This window comes from Glycine soja, chromosome 10 (assembly GCF_004193775.1).
Source record: "Glycine soja cultivar W05 chromosome 10, ASM419377v2, whole genome shotgun sequence".
NCBI lineage: Eukaryota > Viridiplantae > Streptophyta > Magnoliopsida > Fabales > Fabaceae > Glycine > Glycine soja.
The window spans coordinates 25983263-26004663 of NC_041011.1; the positions used below are offsets into that span (position 1 = coordinate 25983263).

At 33.0% G+C, this 21401-nt stretch overlaps 1 protein-coding gene and 1 pseudogene across 1 annotated transcript; both read right to left on the reverse strand.

Moving 5' to 3' along the window:
- Positions 1–9787: 9787 nt before the first annotated feature.
- On the reverse strand, positions 9788–11110 carry LOC114369780. Its single transcript, XM_028327036.1, has 2 exons — positions 10135–11110; positions 9788–10027 (listed from the first exon to the last, which is right to left on the reverse strand). Exons 1-2 carry the CDS (start codon positions 10195–10197, stop codon positions 9788–9790), a joined length of 303 nt encoding a protein of 100 aa, XP_028182837.1. The 5' UTR covers positions 10198–11110.
- A 1394-nt stretch (positions 11111–12504) lies between these two features.
- On the reverse strand, positions 12505–18530 carry LOC114371568 (annotated as a pseudogene).
- Between the last annotated feature and the right edge of the window lie 2871 nt (positions 18531–21401).

Sequence of the window (21401 nt, forward strand, 5' to 3'; positions counted from 1 at the left end):
AGAAAATTGTTATGCTTCAACAGCTTATCAATAGGTACACATTTAATATGTCATCTATTTAAATATAATTTAGATGCAAAATAGATCATTTTTAGTCCGCTATGTGTTTTGAACACCTTTTATCCTTTTGTGGAAGCATCATAGGTAACTAGAATCTTGGCCACTTGTGTAAATCTTGAGGGTTCCCAAAATTAATAATTATAGAAAACCAGTGGGATCTTGAAATATGTAATTCACACAAATAATAGATAAATATTGTGTACCTCTCCCCATGACGAGACTTCTCTCCGGTGCCCTTTGATTCCTTGATAAAGGAGAGAAACAAGACTCTGCTCCCTTGATTGTTCTTTTTGTCTCTCTATGTTCGTGATGGCTAGGGATTTTGAAAGAACACTTTTATGTGAGGAAGAAGGCCTTGTAGAAGCAAAGCTTCATGGTGAATCAAAGGTGTTTTGATGATAACAATGATGATAACAAAAGATGATGACAAAGGAGATGACAAAAAGCACAAAGATCAATCAAAGAACAACTCAAGTGAATCCAAGATCAATCAAAGAACAACTCAAGTGAATCAAGAACAATTCAAGAGTTCAAGATAAGAATCAAGAAGAATTCAAGACTCAAGAAGAAAGTTTAGAGTCAAGAATCAAGATTCAAGGTTCAAGATCTCAAGAATCAAGATCAAGATTCAAGACTCAAGATTCAAGAATCAAGAGAAGGCTTAATCAAGATAAGTATGAAAAGTTTTTCTCAAAAATTGAGTAGCACATGATTTTTCTCAAAACATGTTTACCAAAGAGTTTTTACTCTCTGGTAATCGATTACCAGTAGCAAAATTGTTTTGAAAAAGTTTTCAAATTGAATTTACAACGTTCCAATTAATTTCAAAAAGCTGTAATCGATTACAATGTTTTGGTAATCGATTACCAGTGCCTTTGAACATTGAAATTCAAATTCAAATGTGAAGAGTCACATCCTTTCACATAAAAGCTTTGTGAAATCGATTACATTGATTTGGTAATCGATTACCAGTGATTGTTTCTGAATAAAATCTAAAGATGTAACTCTTCAAATAGTTTTTGACTTTTTCAAATTGGTTTTTAAGTTTTTCTAAAAGTCATAACTCTTCTAATGGTTGTCTTGACCAGAAATGAAGAGTCTATAAAAGCAAGGCTTTGTTTTGCATTTCAACAATCTTGAATACTTTTCCAATCAATCTCTTACAATCCTTTACAAGCCTTGAATCTCTTTTAACGTCTTCTTCTTCTTTGTACCAAAAGCTTTCTAAAGTTTTCTGGTTTTCTAAACCTTGAAAACTTGTCCTATTCATCTTTTCATTCTCTTCTCCCTTTGCCAAAAAGAATTCGCCAAGGACTAACCGCCTGAATTCTTTTTGTGTCTCTCTTCTCCCTTTTCCAAAAGAACAAAGGACTAACCGCCTGAATTCTTTTGTGTCTCCCTTCTCCGTTGTCAAAGAATTCAAAATGACACAGTCTAAGAATTCTTTTGATTCTTCCCTTTCCCTAATACAAAAGTGTTCAAAGGACTAACCGCCTGAGAATTCTTTTGTATCCCCATTCACAAAGTATCAAAGGTTTAACAGCCTGAGATCTTTGTCTTAACACATTGGAGGGTACAAGTAGAGGGTACATCTACTTGGGTTTGACTGAAAACAAGAGAGGATACATTTCTTGTGGATCAGTTCTAGTGGAGGGTACATCCACTAGGGTTTCAAAGAGAACAAGGGAGGGTAAGTCCCTTGTGGATCTTTGCTTGTAAAAGGATTTTATAGGGTTGAAAGAAATCTGAAGGACCACAGGTCGCTTGGGGACTGGATGTAGGCACGGGTTGTTGCCGAACCAGTATAAAATCTCTTGCGTGTTTGTTTCCTTCTTCCCTTCTCTTTTACTTTCCGCTATGCATTTAATTTCCGCTTTTATTTTCTGTTAAGTTTCTCTTCTACTCCATATTCTCTTAACAACATAAGTAAAAGCCTTAGAAGAGTAATTTTTAATTAGTAAAGGTTTAGGAATAATTAATTCAACCTCCCCTTCTTAATTATTCTAAGGCCACTTGATCCAACAAGTAGTATCAGAGCAGGTTTCTTGTAGAAAGTCTAACCACTTCAAGATAAATGGCCTCTTTAGATTCTTTGTTTTTCAAAAGTATTTTCAGGAACAGGTTATTCCAAGATCAAGATGAAGACCAAGTCAACTTGTGTCTCATGACAAAATCTCATGAGAACAACAAAGAAGAATCTGTAAGGAAGAAGTAGTACATCGACAGTGGATGTTCAGAAAAATGGACATGTTACATACGGCGACAACAATATTAGTAAAATCTCAAAAGAGGTAACATCTGAGCCATCTCTATGAATTAAGGTATGATTAGTATTTTCAATTAAGTTATTTGTGTGGCTAATAGAAAATAATTGTTGAAATTGTTTGATTGTGTTTACAATGTTTGATTAACTATATTTAGTTTTAATTTTGAATATATATGATAAATTGAATTTTGTTTAAATTGATTAATGCTTGAATTGCTTATGTTTTGTTTGTTTTGACATGATAGAATAATTGAATTAAGTAAATAATTACCATGATATGTGTTGATGATTGTTATTTGATACTTAAAATTTAGTATTTAATTCTCTAGTAATTGATTACCACTATGTGTAATCAATTACAGTAGAACAGACTTATTATAAATTGAAGATAAGACCAAAAATTATTTGATTATGTTAAAATTTATCATGATTAATTAAATATATTTAGTTTAAAAGAATTTCAATATACATGATTAATTTTTTGTCTTTCATAATTGTGTCCAAGTAGTTGGAAGTTTGAAAATTAAAATATGGAAGTTATTGGAAGTTTGAAAATTAAAATTTGAAAGTTATTGGAATTTGAAAGTTGAAAATGGAAGTTGGAAGTTGAAAAATGGAAGTTACTGGAAGTTGAAAGTTGAAAATGGAAATGGAAGTTATTGGAAGTTGGAAGTTGAAAAAGGAAGTTACTGGAAGTTGAAATTTGAAATTTAAAATTTAAAATTTGAAATTTAAAAATTTGAAATTTGAAATTTTTTAAATAGAAATTATTGTGCATAGTTAGTCAATTGTTAATTAAATTTAATTAAATTTGAAATGTTTAATGATTGATTGTGTTTGAGAGTTATTATGATTTTTTTTATATTTAAAAAGTTATGTTGATTATTTTGATAATATATATTTTTAAAATGATTATGCATGATTTTTTATGTGATATGTGATTAGTCATTTATTAATGGTTATGTATGGTTTTATATCTCTTGTATGATTCTTGCATAATTTTTAATATGACATGTGAATTACTTACTTAAGGTTCATTCATAAAGTTTTTCAAAATCCATTATGTTATATTTATTTATTCTTATAAGAATTTTCATATATAAAGTGTTATCAAGCATGAGCATGATAAAGATATTGAGCATGTAGGTTTCAGAGAAAATAATGATTACATGATTGACTAAGTTCTTTGAACTTTCTAACTTTTTAAATTATCTTTAACAAATCTGAATGTTTGATAATGCCCGTGATCTATATCCTTCAATCCTTGTATAATTCTTGTTTGATATGTTTGAATTACTTGATTGATTGTTCAAAATATTTTTTATGCTTTTCAAAATTATTATATTGTATTTCAAATAAAATTATTTTGATATGATAGAACCTTCTATGTTAATAAAAACTCATCTTGGTAAGTGTTGGTTGTCAATTAGCACTTAGTCTTAAAAAAAAGTGACTGTATTTTTAAAATTTTGTAGATACTAAAAACCAACTTGCAGACATCTTCACAAAACCACTAACCAAAGACTCTTTCTACACCATTAGAAGAGAATTAGGATTTCTAGATGCAAGTAACTTAGACAAATGATTTGTGTTTTGATGACTTATGACTTATTTGTTATTTATACACATATGCTTCTATTATAATGTGAGGATAATTTACTATCGCGTTTGATTTCTATAAGCTTCTCTTTTCTTGTTTAATGATTATATTTTGTTTCTAATCCTTGTATTTGGGTATGTTTTTATGACATTTGAATACTTAGTATTTCTTTTATTATTTGATTAGTATGATTGAACATGATGATTATATTTACTTGCTCTTGGTTGTTTATGGTTATGAGTTTTAAACTCAATTATTTTGATGATATATGATTAGTGGTATGTACTTTTATTTGGTTATTATGAATGACTTTTTGGATTATATGACATTTTATGAAGTATTATATTTCTAGTGTGATGAATGGTTATGATATCTTGTTTGATTGTTTTCTATTCTCGTGTATTTGGCTATATTATTATGACATTTGAACAAATTAGTATTTCCTTTATTTGCATGGTATGATTGAACAATTATGAATTATGTTATATGACTATGTGATTTTTCTATATATTTGATCTAGTCATGTTTCTTGCTTCATGATTAGTTTATATTTTTTCATGATTGGTTTATATTCATCAATGTATGCCTTGTGAATGATTAATAGTATATGTTTGTCTTATACTTGTTACACACTTTGGCTTTTTGAGAATACCAAAGTGGGAGAGAAATAGGAATTAAATCAAGAACTCACATGAGTAATCATCTTAATCTTAAGAGAAGCATAAATTCAAAAACAAAGGGGGAGAATTTATGTGAGTGATTGACTAGGAAAAAGTGTGTGTGTGTGTGTGTGTGTTTCTTGATTTCAGAAGTTGTCATCATCAAAAAAGGGGAGATTGTAGAAGCAAAGCTTCATGGTGAATCAAAGGTGATTCAAAGGTGTTTTGATCATAACAATGATGATAACAAAAGATGATGACAAAGGAGATGACAAAAAGCTCAAAGATCAATCAAAGAACAACTCAAGTGAATCAAAGATCAATCAAAGAACAACTCAAGTGAATCAAAAACAATTCAAGAGTTCAAGATAAGAATCAAGAAGAATTCAAGACTCAAGAAGAAAGTTTAGAGTCAAGAATCAAGATTCAAGGTTCAAGATCTCAAGAATCAAGATCAAGATTCAAGAATCAAGAGAAGGCTTAATCAAGATAAGTATGAAAAGTTTTTCTCAAAAATTGAGTAGCACATGATTTTTCTCAAAACATGTTTACCAAAGAGTTTTTACTCTCTGGTAATCGATTACCAGATTGTTGTAATCGATTACCAGTAGCAAAATTGTTTTGAAAAAGTTTTCAAATTGAAGTTACAACGTTCCAATTAATTTCAAAAAGTTGTAATCGATTACAATGTTTTGGTAATCGATTACCAGTGCCTTTGAACATTGAAATTCAAATTCAAATGTGAAGAGTCACATCTTTCACATAAAAGCTTTGTGTAATCGATTACACACTGATTTGGTAATCGAATACCAGTAATTGTTTCTGAATAAAATCAAAAGTTGTAACTCTTCAAATAGTTTTGACTTTTTCAAATTGGTTTTTAAGTTTTTCTAAAAGTCATAACTCTTCTAATGGTTGTCTTGACCAGACATGAAGAGTCTATAAAAGCAAGGCTTTGTTTTGCATTTCAACAATCTTGAATACTTTTCCAATCAATCTCTTGCAATCCTTTACAAGCCTTAAATCTCTTTTAACTTCTTCTTCTTCTTTGTACCAAAAGCTTTCTAAAGTTTTATGGTTTTCTAAACCTTGAAAACTTGTCCTATTCATCTTTTCATTCTCTTCTCCCTTTGCCAAAAAGAATTCGCCAAGGACTAACCGCCTGAATTCTTTTTGTGTCTCTCTTCTCCCTTTTCCAAAAGAGCAAAGGACTAACCACCTGAATTCTTTTGTGTCTCCCTTCTCCGTTGTCAAAGAATTCAAAACGACACAGTCTGAGAATTCTTTTGATTCTTCCCTTTTCCTAATACAAAAGTGTTCAAAGGACTAACCGTCTGAGAATTCTTTTGTATCCCCATTCACAAAGTATCAAAGGTTTAATAGCCTGAGATCTTTGTCTTAACACATTGGAGGGTACATCCTTTGTGGTACAAGTAGAGGGTACATCTACTTGGGTTAGACTGAGAACAAGAGAGGGTACATCTCTTGTGGATCAGTTCTAGTGGAGGGTACATTCACTAGGGTTGCAAAGAGAACAAGGGAGGGTACATCCCTTGTGGATCTTTCCTTGTAAAAGGATTTTTACAGGGTTGAAAGAAATCTCAAGGACTGCAGGTCACTTGGGGACTGGATGTAGGCACAGGTTGTTGTCGAACCAGTATAAAAACTCTTGTGTGTTTGTTTCCTTCTTCCCTACTCTTTTACTTTCCGCTTTTACTTTCTGTTAAGTTTCTCTTCTACTCCATATTCTCTTAACAACATAAGTAAAAGTCTTAGAAGAGTAATTTTTAATTAGTAAAGGTTTAGGAATAATTAATTCAACCCCTCTTTCTTAATTATTCTGAGGCCACTTGATCCAACAGGGCTTGTTTCACGTCAGTGGTATTAACCACTTTATTACCACTACTCTTATCGAATAATAGTTATATCTAGAAACTATTCTAATTTAACTCAATTACAATTTAGTACTTAATTATTAATTATTTATTTATTACTCCCTACATAAGTCACATGCCTCTCACATGAGACATTAATTCTTACATTCTACCACTTGGCTCATGTGACATTACCAAACATTATGGGCTAAATAAATAAATAGATTAAACTAACATAATGCGCATTAAAATGACTAAATCATTTTATACATTGGGTGCATCATAATTTCATGATTAAGAATAACAATCAATTCGAGTCATGGCGGTTGTACATCACTTAATCGACATAGTCTCTTCCATGTACTACAAATTAGTCTTCTCCTTAATATGACAATTAGTTAGGAGTACATAATTGGTCAAACGTAATGACTTTAATCAAGACAAAACCTGTTAATATTACTCTAATACAAATATGCATACAAACATAGAGAATATGTAATTATAAACATATCATAAATGAGCTCAATGTGTCAATAAAATGCATAAGGTAAATTACATTCAATACCCATATTTTTAACATGTTCTATAAGTCTTGAGTAGTAATCCCTTTGTTAAAAGGTCAACTATCATAATGTTTGTGCTAATATGTTCTATTGACACTCGTTGTTTTTGAACATCTTCCTTCATGATAAAGTACTTCTATCCCATATGCATAGCACCCTTAGAGTACTTATCGTTCTTAGGAAAAAAATAATGTTGTGGAGTTATCACAATACATTTTCAGCGGCCTAGCAATACTATCAACAATTTCAAGCCCTGAAATAAATTTCTGCAACCAATTAGCCTGAATTGTAGCCTCAAAACATGCTACAAATTCAGCTTCCATGGTATATGCAACAACAACTAATTGCTTTGCACTCTTCCGCGATACTACTCCTCCAACTAAAAGAAATACATAGTCTAGAGTGGATTTTCTCATATACAAAGTCTAAGTCTGAATAACCAAACACCTCAAGGTGATCAGATCTGCTATATGTAAGCATGTGATCTTTTGTTCCCTGTAAGTATCTTAGAACCTTCTTTGCATCTTTCCAATGTTCTATTCCTGGATTACTTTGATATCTTCCTAACATTCCAGATGCAAAGTTTATGTTTGGTCAAGTATAGATCTGAGCATACATAATACTCCCAACAACTAATGCATATGAAATTGCTTCCATTTGTTTTTGTTCTAGATCATTTTTAGGACATTACGCAAAACTAAATTTGTCTCCTTTCTGAATTGGAACGAGTAATGCTGAGCACTTTTCCATCCTGAATCTCTCTAGTACTTTATTGATATACATTTTCTGAGACAAGCCTAACAATCCTTGTGATCTATTTCGGAATATTTCTATCCCTATCACATAGCTTGCCTCACCCACATCTATCATTTCAAAGTTGCTAGAGAGAAACTTCTTAGTCTCATAAAGAAGACCAAGATTATTAGGTTCAAGCAAGATATCATCAACATACATAATTAAAAAAATAACCTTACTCCCACTGACCTTCAGATATATACATCGATCAATAATATTTTCCTTAAATCCAAAGGAAGCAATGGTATCATTAAACTTGAAATACCATTGGCGAGAAGCTTTCTTAAAACCGTATATTGATTTCTCTAAATCTCCATTAAGAAAGGCAGTTTTCACATCCATCTGATGTAGCTCCAAGTCATAATGGGCTACTAATGCCATGATAATCCTAAAAGAATCCTTTCGTGAGACCGATGAAAATGTATCTTTATAATCAATGTCATCTTTTTGAGTAAATCCATTAGCAACAAGTCTAGCCTTGTAACGTTCAAGGTTCCCATAAAAGTCACATTTAGTCTTCAAGACCCACTTACAACCAACTCTCTTACAACCCTTTGGCAATTCTACAAGGTCCCAAACACCATTATGTTCCATGGAATTTAGCTCTTCTTTCATGGCATCTAACCACTTCTCATAATTATCACAACTTACAGCTTGAGAAAATGAAACTGAATCGTTATATCATTAATGTTCAAGTCTGTTTATGTTTCATGTAGGTATACCACATAGTCAATCGAAATAGCTGATTTCATTTCTCTTTAAGACCTCCTTAATGCTACTTCTTGTGGTTCTTCCATAATAAATTCATTATGTATCATGGGCTCATTATTGTGTTGTTCTTCTTCATATATTGTTGTTTGGAACAACAATTGAAGGAGCAATCACCTTACTACTAAAGGCACAAGTTAAAAGGACTTGCACTCTAACTTCTTTAATTTTCACATCTCATGGAACTATACTCCCATTGATTTCACCATTTTCAATGAACCTTGCATTGTTAGTTTTGGCAATTATCATATTATATATGATCAGAATAATAAAACACATACCCCTTTGACTTTTCTGGATAACCAATTAAATATCCACTGATTATTCGTGCATCCAAATTTCTTTCTTGTGGATTATAGACTCTTATTTCTGTCTAGCAACCCCAAACATGCAGTTGCCTTATACTAGGTGTCCTATTCGTCCACAGTTCAAAATGTGTCTTTGGAACTTCCTTACTAGGAATCCTATTCAACAAATACATGGCAATTTTCAAGGCATACATCCACAAAGATACTGGTAAAGTTGAATTTCTTAACATAATTCTAACCATATCCATTAAAGTTCTATTACGCCTTTCTAATACATCATTTTGTTGTGGTGTACCAGGTGTGGTGTATTGCGCACAAATGCCACGTTTATCAAGGAGTTTAGCAAATGAACCTGGGTGTTGACCAGATTCATCGTATTTGCCGTAATACTCACCACTTCTATCAGAACTAACAACTCTCACCTTTTTATCTAATTACCTTTCTACTTCATTCAAGTAAATTTCATCAATAAAGTAGACATAACCATAATGTGAATTGTCATCAATAAAGGTGATAAAGTATCTTTCCTTTTTGAAAGAATTAACACCAAAATGCCCACAAATATAAGTATGCACAATTTTAAGAAGCTGAGTGCTTCTTGTAGCTTCTTTCTTTGTATGCTTTGTTTGTTTTTCCTTAATACAATCCACACAATTATTTAGATATGTAAAAATGAAAATCAGTAAGAATTTCATTCTTTATTAATCTTTTTATGCATTCTCTTGAAATGTGACCTAAATGTTTATGCCACAAGAAAGTAGATTGTTCATTCACTAAACTATGTTTAGTGCCAACATTGTGATGTAGAGTTAAAATGATTTCAACATATAAACCATCTAATTTCAATTTATATAAACCATCACAAAAAGCACCAATACCAACAAGATGATTATGCTAAAATAAATTGAAACATTCATTAGCAAAATTAAAAGAGTATCCAGTAACATCAAGTTTAGATAATGAAACTAAATTCCTATGTAAACCAGGTACATAAAGAGTTGTCAGTAAATCTAACTTACGTCCAGTGTTGAGTTTTAAACGATAAGTCCTAACTACTTCTACTGGAGCTTTCACTCTATTCCCCATGAAAACCAACTTCTCATTTAGGCTTATGGTATGGATTGTAAGGAATCCCTACACAGTATTAGAAACATGAGTTATACATCCAAAATCAATCCACCATGTATTATGGCAAACTTTAGTTAAATTTGATTTGAAACATACGTAAGCATTAAGCTCACCTTTCTTTTCGAACCAAGACTTATGCTTTGGGCAATCCTTCTAGAAGTGTCCAGATTTCCCATAAAATGGCAATTATCACTCTTTCATGCCTTCTTCTAGATTTGTAAAGAGTCTTCATTAATCTTTAACGGTCTTTTGCCTTTATCATGCTTCTTCACAAATTTCTTTCCAACTCCTTGATTCCCTTGGTGGCTTACATAATGGATTGAGTGACTTCCTTGATTCTTAAGCCTCGTTCCTTCCTAAACTAACATACTGCGCAATTCATGCATATTCCATTTATCTATCATGGTATTATAGCTCATTTGGAACGGGCCATACTCAGATGGTAATGGTTCAAAATAAACTAAATAAGGAAATTCTCATTCATAGCCATTTATAAGGTCTTAAGTCTTACTGAAATGTTTATCATCTCAATAGCATGCTTATGCATAGTACGTGAACCATTAAACTTCATGGTGGTTAGTGTACCCATTAATGTCCCAGGAAGAGACTTATCAACTATTTGAGAGCACTTTCCCAGTAACCTCATAAACTCTTTAGCACTATCGGTCTTAGGGAGATTTGTCTTAATATTGTCTGCAATAGTCATTCTCAAGAACATTAGGCTAAGTCTGTTATATCTTTCCCAAGTTTTATAATGGACTTTCTCTTCATTGCTACTAGCATCAGTAATAGTAGCAGACTTCTCCTCCAATATAGCAAGATCAAGATCCATTACACCGAGGTGAAACTGGACTTGCTCATTCCAATAAGAGAAGTTAAGCACATTAAAAATTGGCACGAATGATACACGAGAATTCACTGAATTGGGAACATGTACTGCATAATAGAATTCACATAAGTGTTTTGAGACATAAAACACATGTCATACATATAATTCATTTAGATAACAATCAATGTATATTAATGCTCTCCTTTAGGTGATACACCAACACACAACATACAAACATGATGATGCTAATAAAACTCTTAACATTATTTGGCAATTAAATATGGACCAATTAGTAGTACCTATTACCTTTGGCTATATAAATAAACTAATGGTACACAGAAATTACCTGCAACTATATTCATTGATTATAAGAACAACTAATCAATCTTTGGGGGATCCATAAATTCCTTATAACTATGAATTCAATGTACCTATAAACCAATAATCATATAATTTAGCATCCATTATTCTATGAATAATTGAAATAATCATTAATTTGGAATTAAATAATCTTCTAGACTTGGCCACTTTGGTGACTAACAAATCCATCATACACTTAATTTCAAACAAATATACGGCCTACACTTACTTACTGCTACCAACAACTTCAAAGCATTCACGTTAATTTAATTCCATGTCATATACCATTCATTCATATTATAGCCAATAATTTTTATATTTTTTTAATCATGTTATGGCTTTTTTCATTCAAACAAAAAGCCTATTCAGTTTCTATTACTTTCCTTCAATTCATCATTCAAACAAAATATATGCTTCCATCTTCCAATGTTATTAATTTAGTTTATTATACAAACTCAACAAACAAAACATTGTCACCCATGATAAACATCAAGTAGAGCTCAAGAGGAAGCCAATTCACGCACACAAATTAGATACAAAAATAGTAGCACACGACTTTTAATTTCAAAAGCCAATAAACCTTTTTCCAAAATGCAATTGAAAAAGAATCAAGCAAATTAAAGCATTCTTGGTTACATAATATCAATCAAATCCAATTACGTAATTTTGATTAATAAAAGTAATAAATGCAGTGGAATAGAAATCCCTAAATTTCATAATTAGGGTTCATGAAATTTGGGGAGAAAATAAATCATTCTTGGAGAATCATAAATTTCATAACACATGCTCTGGTACCACATGTAAATCTTAAGGTTTCCCAAAATTAACAATAATAGGAAACTAGTAGGATTTTGAAATATATGATTCTCACAAATAATAGATAAACATTATGTACCTTTCTCCATAATAAGACTTCTCTCCATTGCACTTTGATTCCTTGAAAGAGGATAGAAACAAGATTTCATTCCCTTGATTGTTCTTTCTATATCTCTATGTTTGTGATGGCTAGAGGTTTTGAGAGAACACTTTTATATCAGGAAAAGGACCTTGTTTCACGTTAGTGGGATTAACCCCTTTATAAACACTACTCCCATCAAATAATAGTTATCTTTAGAAACAACTCCAATTTAACCCAATTACAATTTATTCCTTAATTATTAATTATTTGTTTATTAGTCCCTACATAAGTCACATGCCTCTCACATGAGACATTAATTCTTACAACTTTCCCATTGACGAAGTCCCACAACGCTATTTTGATGGACTGGATCAAGTTCACATCAATGCCAATGTGTTACTCTATAGGATCCCACTTTTTCATTGAAAAAGTGTCGAACTCAACTGCCATGGTTTGAACAAATATTGTGGTGTTGCTAAAAAGACCAAGATACTCTCTATTGGATTGGGGCTGAGACCCAACAAGTGCTAAGAAGAAAGCAAGCCTGTCTGCAATGTATTTATTGGGCGCAGAAATGTTGCATGTAAATGATGTAGCCTAGATTGCTACCTTGCCCATTTTCCTGTCCCAAATCTGGATTGGGGAAGCGTAGAAGGTATGACTGAGAGATTGCAATGTTGGCACGTCATTGTTGCCAACTTTGGTAAGTCATAACTCTTCGAACCAAGATACAACAGTTTCACCTTGGAGGATAAGGTTTGGTTTTGATGCAATCCTACCCCGCAAGGGCATTGGATAGAAAAACTCCAAGTAGATTGGGTCAGAGATGCAAGAGAAGGCCCTAGGATTCTTATGAGCCTTAGGGTAGATTTCGGGCCCATGGGCTAAGTACGAGCCCACTTATCTTTGTAAATATTAAATTAAGGTTTCATTATTTTTGGGCCTTGTATTTAGGGCTCCATAATGTAGGTAGGGTACCCTAGAAATATAGGATTTTTCAGCCCTTGTATTTTAGGGCACCTAGACTAGTTTTTGTATTAGGGGTAGTTTTGTAATTTCACATGCACTAAGTGGATATTTGATGTGTGTGGTTGGAAATAAATTTAATTGAATTGGTAGAAGCTCAATCCAATTAAATTTTAGAGGGGGAGGTGAGCATTTGCTTACTACACCCCATTGCCACATCATATAGTCACACTTTGTGCATGTCCTTCATGCTTTTCATGCCTCATAACACCTAAGCACACTTAGTGGAGAATCTTGGAATTGATCTTGGATTAGTGTGCTGAACCATAACTAAAATTCACTAATCATAATTAGTGAAATTTTGGCTCCAAAGTTTGGCTCCACAAATTCAATTTCAAATTCAAGTGAAATTTGAATTTCCCTCCAATTTTGTGTGACACTTAGGCTATAAATAGAGGTCATGTGTGTGCATTTTTTTCAACTTTGATCATTTGAATATTAAACTTCAGATTTCAAAGCTCATTTGGAGCACAAAATTTCATGCTCTTCTCTCCCTCTCCCTTCATTCATCTCCTTCTTCCTCCAAGCTCTTATCCATGGCCTCCTATGGTGGTGAGCTTCTTCTGGACTCATCTTCTCCTTGAAGTGGCGTCTCCTCTCTCTCTTCCTTTCTCCATTCTGCTGCCATTCATCTTCCAAGAAGCAAAGGAATCCATTGATGAAGAAGATCCTAGGCCTACAAGCTCCAATGGAGCTTACACCATGTGGTATCAAGAGCATCTTCATCTAGGTGATGTTCTTTTGCTTCCTCTATCTTTTTGTTCGGTGAATTCTCTTTAATTCCTTGTTCTTCATCTTATTCTCCATGTATATCCTCCATCGTCTTGTGGTTTGGTGCTGTTTAGAGTTGATTAAAAAAAATAAACCGATTAAATCTTAGATCTACACTTGTTCTTGCATTTCTATGGTTCAAAATTTTGTAGATCTACTCTTGAATCTTGTTTTTGTGTTGATTTTAGGTTCTATCAATTTTCATTCATAATATTCTTGTGCTGAACCTTTAGATCTAAATTTTGTTCCAAAATATTGATTAGAAAAAAAAAACACAAAAATCTAAGTGTAAATCACTTAATCCATGTTGTCTTAGAGTCATGTTTAGTCATAGTAATTGTCACATTATGTTCTAAGTTTGTGTTGAATTTTATTTTGTTGATTGAATTCTAGATACATTTTTTCATGTATTCTTGTCATTCTTAGCCTATCTTTATAATTTTGAGTCTAATTCATGCATGTTATTTAGTTCATAGCATGTTCTAAATCAATTCCTAGAAGTAGTCTTGTTCTTGAACTTTTTTTTTGCTTTCTAAGTTTCCTACATGATGCCTATGATGAAGTTGAGTTGTGGTGCTGAGTTGTGGCTGGATTTGTGAATCAAAATAAGTCTTAAGCTCTCTTTAATTGTGTTATTCAAGATAATTTAGCATAAGCAAACACAAATTGTAACTATCCAAGCCTTAAGCAACATAAACACTACTCTTGATTTCTAGGTTGAAATCGCTGGTGCTGGCAGCTTGAACATACAAACTTGTATAAATTACTAGGAATTGGTCACCACGTGTTTTGAGCTGAAAATTTTACTGAATTTTCTAGACATCTGTACCAAAATTATAAAAAAAAAGAACCAAGCGATTTGGATTAAAGGAAAAAATAATAAAAATCTCACAAGTTGGCAGAAAAATCAGTGTCCAGGAAAAAAAAAAAGAAAAGTGAAAGGAAAGTGTGCTTGTTGTTTTGGCTCAAAATTTGTTCTATGATTGGTGCCTATTTTATACCAATCCTAGTTCTGAAATTTCAATTGAAAATTATTGTGAAAACAAGTGCCAAAACTAGAGGTTTCTTGAGTCTTTTTTTTTTAGAGATTTTCTACTCTACTCTAGAGCCATTCTAGGTTTCTCTTTGAGTCCTAGCTTGCTTTTTTGTGCTTTTCATTGCTTTAATTGTTGAATAATCCTTGGAAATTTGTCTTGTTAAAACTCTATTGGTTTAGCTTTCATTTCATTTTTTTTGGTCTTTGGTTATTGCTTGTCTCTTTGTTTCCTTGCTTGTGAGTTGTCATATAGGGAATTGGAAAAGAGGATTGGTGCCATATCTTGAAGAATTTGAGTCAAGAAGCAAGGGGCCAACCACCTTAAGAGCTATTGGACTAAGAAGCACTCCAAATTGAGTGAAATACTAAAGAGAGAATAGCCACCTCAATTGAGGACTTTTTTTTGTTGTAATTTTGTAATTGGCAATTTGTTTTGCTTTCAAATTTAGTAACAAAAAGGCCTTTCATTGGAAGTAAGTTGTGAGCCTCCAATAGGTCACCCTACTTCCATTTGTGTGTAATAATTTTAGGCAATTTTCCCTTAGGATAGTGAGTGTTTTGTTGGGAACCTTAAATGAGGTCATCCAAACACTCTTTGGATCCGCCTAGTTTGGATTTCTTGCACTTTAATTTCTTGCTTACTTTCATAGCTTATTTCCTTTACCCTCCATTGTCAAACCGCCTAGATAGCTTGCCTTTTACCAATTAGTTTTTACCTTATCTTTCATACCTCTTTTAGTGTTTATTTTGGCTAGTTTCAACCATAGTTTATTTTACCTTTTGTTTTCAAACCCCCAACAAGAAAAAACCATAACTTAGGAACCAACATGAGTCTTCATTCTTCATCTAGTGTTAATGGTGAGGGTTCTACTCCTAAGGACCCCTTGTATAAGATATTAGATGAGTTGAGATCCCTTAAGTTGTGGAAAGAAAAACAAGAGAGAAAAGAAAAAGGTAAAAAAAGAGTGGAAGAAATAAGTCAAGATGAAAGAGAGAAAATAAGAGAGGAAGAAAGAAGAAAAATAATGAAAGAAATGCAAAGAGAAAAACATGTCTCCTATAGTAGTCATAACTCATGCAAGAGCCTAAGTGAAGAACTTCGTGACTATTATGAAGGAAGGCATAGGTCACATCTTAGACCTCACTCCCATAGGAGAGAAAATGAAAGAAAGCCTCAAGAGGTTAACATTAAACTCCTATACTTCCATGGGAAGGACAATGTAAAGGCTAATTTAGATTGGGAAATAAGGATAGAGCAACAACTTAAAAGGAAGTCTACTTCAAAATCTTATGGCTCTCACTCTTATCCAAAGAAAGACCAAGGTCAAGGAATCTTAGGGGTGAGACCTTCTAAGCCCAAAGATGATAAGGGAAAGACAATAGAAAAGCAACCCCTTAAGGCTAGTATGCAAGAGAAGACTAGCTCCATGAAGTGCTTTAAATGTCTTGGAAGAGGACACATTACTTCTCAATGCCCCACCAAGAAAATCATGATTATGAGGGGGCAAGACATTTATAGTAGCCAAGATGAGGCTACTACTTCACCTTCCTCTAGTAAAAGTGAAGAAGCAAAAGGGGAAGAATCTAGTGAAGAGATCTACCCCCAAGAAGAAGGACAACCTTTAATGGTTAAGGAGGAGTGTAAGGAGGTAAGTGTCTCTTCCAAGAGGTTAGCTTAAAAGGAAAGACATTTTGAAATAAAGACAAATATTAAAGAAATTTCCCTTCTTAGACAACCTCCACATTTTCTCCTTTGTAAAAAGACACTTGTTAGCATTGCCACATCTCTTAGGCTTGAGTTTATTCCTCAAGTAAAGGAGTTGTTGGATGAGGGTTTGGTTCGCAAGAGATTAAATCCTTGTGCTTTGTTGGTGCCCAAAATAGGTATTATTAGGCACCAAATCCCTAAAATAGGTGGTGTGATGAATGTTTTGGGTGGTGCAACACTCTTTTGTAAAATCACTCGTGCACCCAACATCTTCATGATTTTCAATACAAACTTAGGCACTCATAATCAACATGAAAATACAGAAAAAGGTATGTTCTATTGCTTTACTTTTCTTAATTTTTTAAATTGTGATCAAGGGGTTCCCATGAACCCTAATAGAATAAAGGTCATTCCTGAGTGGCCCGCTCCACCAAGTGTAAGAAAAATTTGGGGCTTCCAAGACTTAACAAACTTTTACAAAAGGTTTGCCCCATATTTTTCTATACTTGTAGCACCACTCATTGAGTTGGTGAGGAACCATGTTCCTTCATGGGAAGATGCCCAGGAAATGAGTTTTCAGACCTTACCTTACTTCAACATACTAAACACCACTAATACATATGTTTTTGTTCTTTTTACAGGTGTTAAGGAAAAAAGCCCAGAGTTTCAAGAACCTCGGGATTTGAGGTCAAATCCTTTTCAAGGGGGAGGGAACATGATGTAAGCTCCATTGGAGCTTGTAGGCCTAGGATCTTCTTCATCAATGGATTCCTTTGCTTCTTGGAAGATGAAAGGCAGTGGAATGGAGAAAGGAAGAGAGAGAGGAGACACCACTTCAAGGAGAAGATGAGTCTAGAAGAAGCCCACCACCATAGGAGGCCATGGATAAGGGCTTGGAGGAAGAAGGAGATGAATGAAGGGAGAGGGAGAGAAGAGCACGAAATTTTGTGCTCCAAATGAGCTTTGAAATCTGAAGTTTAATATTCAAATGATCAAAGTTGAAAAAAATGCACACACATGACCTCTATTTATAGCCTAAGTGTCACACAAAATTGGAGGGAAATTCAAATTTCACTTGAATTTGAAATTGAATTTGTGGAGCCAAACTTTGGAGCCAAAATTTCACTAATTATGATTAGTGAATTTTAGTTATGGTTCAGCCCACTAATCCAAGATCAATTCCAAGATTCTCCACTAAGTGTGCTTAGGTGTCATGAGGCATGAAAAGCATGAAGGACATGCACAAAGTGTGACTATATGATGTGGCAATGGGGTGTAGTAAGCAAATGCTCACCTCCCCCTCTAAAATTTAATTGGATTGGGCTTCTACCAATTCAATTAAATTTATTTCCAACCACACACATCAAATATCCACTTAGTGCATGTGAAATTACAAAACTACCCCTAATACAAAAACTAGTCTAGGTGCCCTAAAATACAAGGGCTAAAAAATCCTATATTTCTAGGGTACCCTACCTACATTATGGAGTCCTAAATACAAGGCCCAAAAATAATAAAACCTTAATTTAATATTTACAAAGATAAGTGGGCTCGTACTTAGCCCATGGGCCCGAAATCTACCCTAAGGCTCATAAGAATCCTAGGGCCTTCTCTTGCATCTCTGGCCCAATCTACTTGGAGTTTTTCTATCCAATGCCCTTGCGGGGTAGGATTGCATCAGGTTTCCCTTTGGAGAAATTGTTGAAGGTGAAGGAAACAGTGCCAGTTGAGTTTTCCTTGGTGAGTAGCACCAGAAAGAAGGCTAGGGAGAGGGAGAGAACAATAGAGATGTTGGAGGTGACCATGACTTTAACTGATTTGGTTCAACAACTCAAATGTTATGCATAAGACTATTATTGTGTTGTGTATTTATAGTGCCAGCACTACTAGAAAAAGTGCTTTTAACAACGTCATTTTAACACTGGTTTTATCAAAATTGATGTTAAAAAAACACAGTGGCATACTCGTAAATAGAGATCATTAACATTGGTTTTTTTATTAAAACTGATGTTGTTTGATGATTAATAACATCGGTTTTTCAAAAACCAATGTTATGTAGAAGCAAAGCTTCATGGTGAATCAAAGGTGATTCAAAGGTGTTTTGATGATAACAATGAAGATAACAAAAGATGATGACAAAGGTGATGACAAAAATCTCAAAGATCAATCAAAGAACAACTCAAGTGAATCAAGAACAATTCAAGAGTTCAAGATAACAATTGGTTTTTTTATTAAAACTGATGTTGTTTGATGATTAATAACATCGGTTTTTCAAAAACCAATGTTATGTAGAAGCAAAGCTTCATGGTGAATCAAAGGTGATTCAAAGGTGTTTTGATGATAACAATGAAGATAACAAAAGATGATGACAAAGGTGATGACAAAAAGCTCAAAGATCAATCAAAGAACAACTCAAGTGAATCAAGAACAATTCAAGAGTTCAAGATAAGAATCAAGAAGAAAGTCTAGAGACAAGAATGAAGATTCAAGGTTCAAAGATCTCAAGAATCAAGATCAAGATTCAAGAATGAAGAGAAGACTCAATCAAGATAAGTATTAAAAAGTTTTTCAAAAACTTTGAATAGCACATGAGTTTTTGACAAAACCTTTTACCAAAGAGTTTTTACTCTCTGGTAATCGATTACCAGATTGTTGCAATCGATTACCAGTAGCAAAATTATTTTGAAAAAGTTTTCAAATTGAATTTACAACATTCCAATTATTTTCAAAAAGTTGTAATTGATTACAATGTTTTGGTAATCGATTACCAGTGCCTTTGAATGTTGAAAATTCAAATTCAAATGTAAAGAGTCACATCCTTTCACACAAAAGCTTTGTGTAATCGATTACACTAATTTGGTAATTGATTATTAGTGATTGTTTCTGAATAAATCAAAAGATGTAACTCTTCAAAAGGTTTTTGACTTTTTCAAATTGGTTTTATGTTTTTCTAAAAGTTATAACTCTTCTAAATGGTCTTCTTGACCAGACATGAAGAGTCTATAAAAGCAAGGTTTTGTTTTGCATTTTTAATTCAATCAATTCAATACTTTCACATTCATTTGATCAATCCTTTACAAGCCTTGAAACTCTTTGAACTTCTTCTTCTTCTTTGTACCAAAAGCTTTCCAAAGTTTTCTGGTTTTCTAAACCTTGAAAACTTGTGCTATTCATCTTTTCATTCTCTTCTCCCTTTGCCAAAAAGAATTCACCAAGGACTAACCGCCTGAATTCTTTTTGTGTCTCTCATCTCCCTTTTCCAAAAGAATAAAGGACTAACCGCCTGAATTCTTTTGTGTCTCCCTTCTCCCTTGTCAAAGAATTCAAAACGACACAGTCTGAGAATTCTTTTGATTCTTCCCATTCCCTTATACAAAAGTGTTCAAAGGACTAACCGCCTGAGAATTCTTTTGTATCCCCATTCACAAAGTATCAAAGGTTTAACAGCCTGAGATCTTTGCCTCAACACATTGGAGGGTGCATCCTTTGTGGTACAAGTAGAGGGTACATCTACTTGGGTTTGACTGAGAACAAGAGAGGGTACATCTCTTGGGGATCAGTTCTAGTGGAGGGTACATCCACTAGGTTCAAAGAGAACAAGGGAGGGTACATCCCTTGTGGATCTTTGCTTGTAAAAGGATTTTTACAAGGTTGAAAGAAATCTCAAGGACCTCAGGTCGCTTAGGGACTGGATGTAGGCACGAGTTGTTACCGAACCAGTATAAAAACTCTTGTGTGTTTGTTTCCTTCTTCCCTACTCTTTTACTTTCCGCTGTGCATTTAATTTCTGCTTTTACTTTCTGTTAAGATTCTCTCCTACTCCTCATTCTCTTAACAATTTAGTAAAAGCCTTAAAAGAGTAATTTTTTAATTGGTAAAGGTTTTAGAATACATAATTCAACCCCCCCTTCTTAATTATTCTGAGGCCACTCGATCCAACAAGTTGTATCAGAGCAGGTTTCTTGTAGAATGGCCTCCTCAAATCCCTTGTTTCCTGAAGGAAATTCTATTCACAGACCACCCATTTTCAATGGTAAAGGTTACCATTATTGGAGATTAATCTTCTAACCAAAGATTATGAAAGTGACGAGAACGTCTCTCAAGGATGAAAAATAAGGAGAAAAAGCATGATCCTCATATTTGAAGATCTAGACACTTCAATCCTGAAAAAGGTAATATCAAAACCATTATCTTATTAAAATTTCTCTTAAAATTGAAATTTTTATTCAAACAATTTGATTATGATGACTAACAATTCTTTATTTGTTTGTTTTTTTATTGTTTGAAATCATGAGTATATTTGCTTGATTGATTTCATTTTATTTGCATGAAATATTCATTCATATATTTAAGTAAAATCAATATTCTTCATACTTGTGTTTTGTTTGTTTTTTTTTTTATAAAAATTGATTATGTTCATGTTTTAAATATTTTTGCATGACATGATATGTAAATTACATGATTTAAAATTATTCATAAAGTATTTTCAAATATAGTTTTCATAAAAAATACTTTGATAGTAACTCAAAACTTCTTCTCTCCTATAAAGCCTTCTGTTTTTGTTTTCTAGCTAAAATAACCACTGGTAATCGATTACCATAATAGTGTAATCGATTACAAGCAGTTATTTCTGGCAAAGTTGCTCTCTGGTAATCAATTACCATATTTGTGTAATCGATTACGATGCGTCCCTGCACCTATATATTCAAATTTCAAATTCTGAAACCTGCAACCTTTCTCTCTCTCGAAAAC

Bases quoted from the DNA above. Each gene is read 5' to 3' on its own strand.
- LOC114369780 (XM_028327036.1), bottom strand. From the start codon at position 10,197: ATGGGAAATCTGGACACTTCTAGAAGGATTGCCCAAAGCATAAGTCTT. The intron at 10,028-10,134 runs GTGAGCTTAATG...AATACTGTGTAG, and splicing joins GTCTTGGTTCGAAAAGAAAG to GGATTCCTTACAATCCATAC.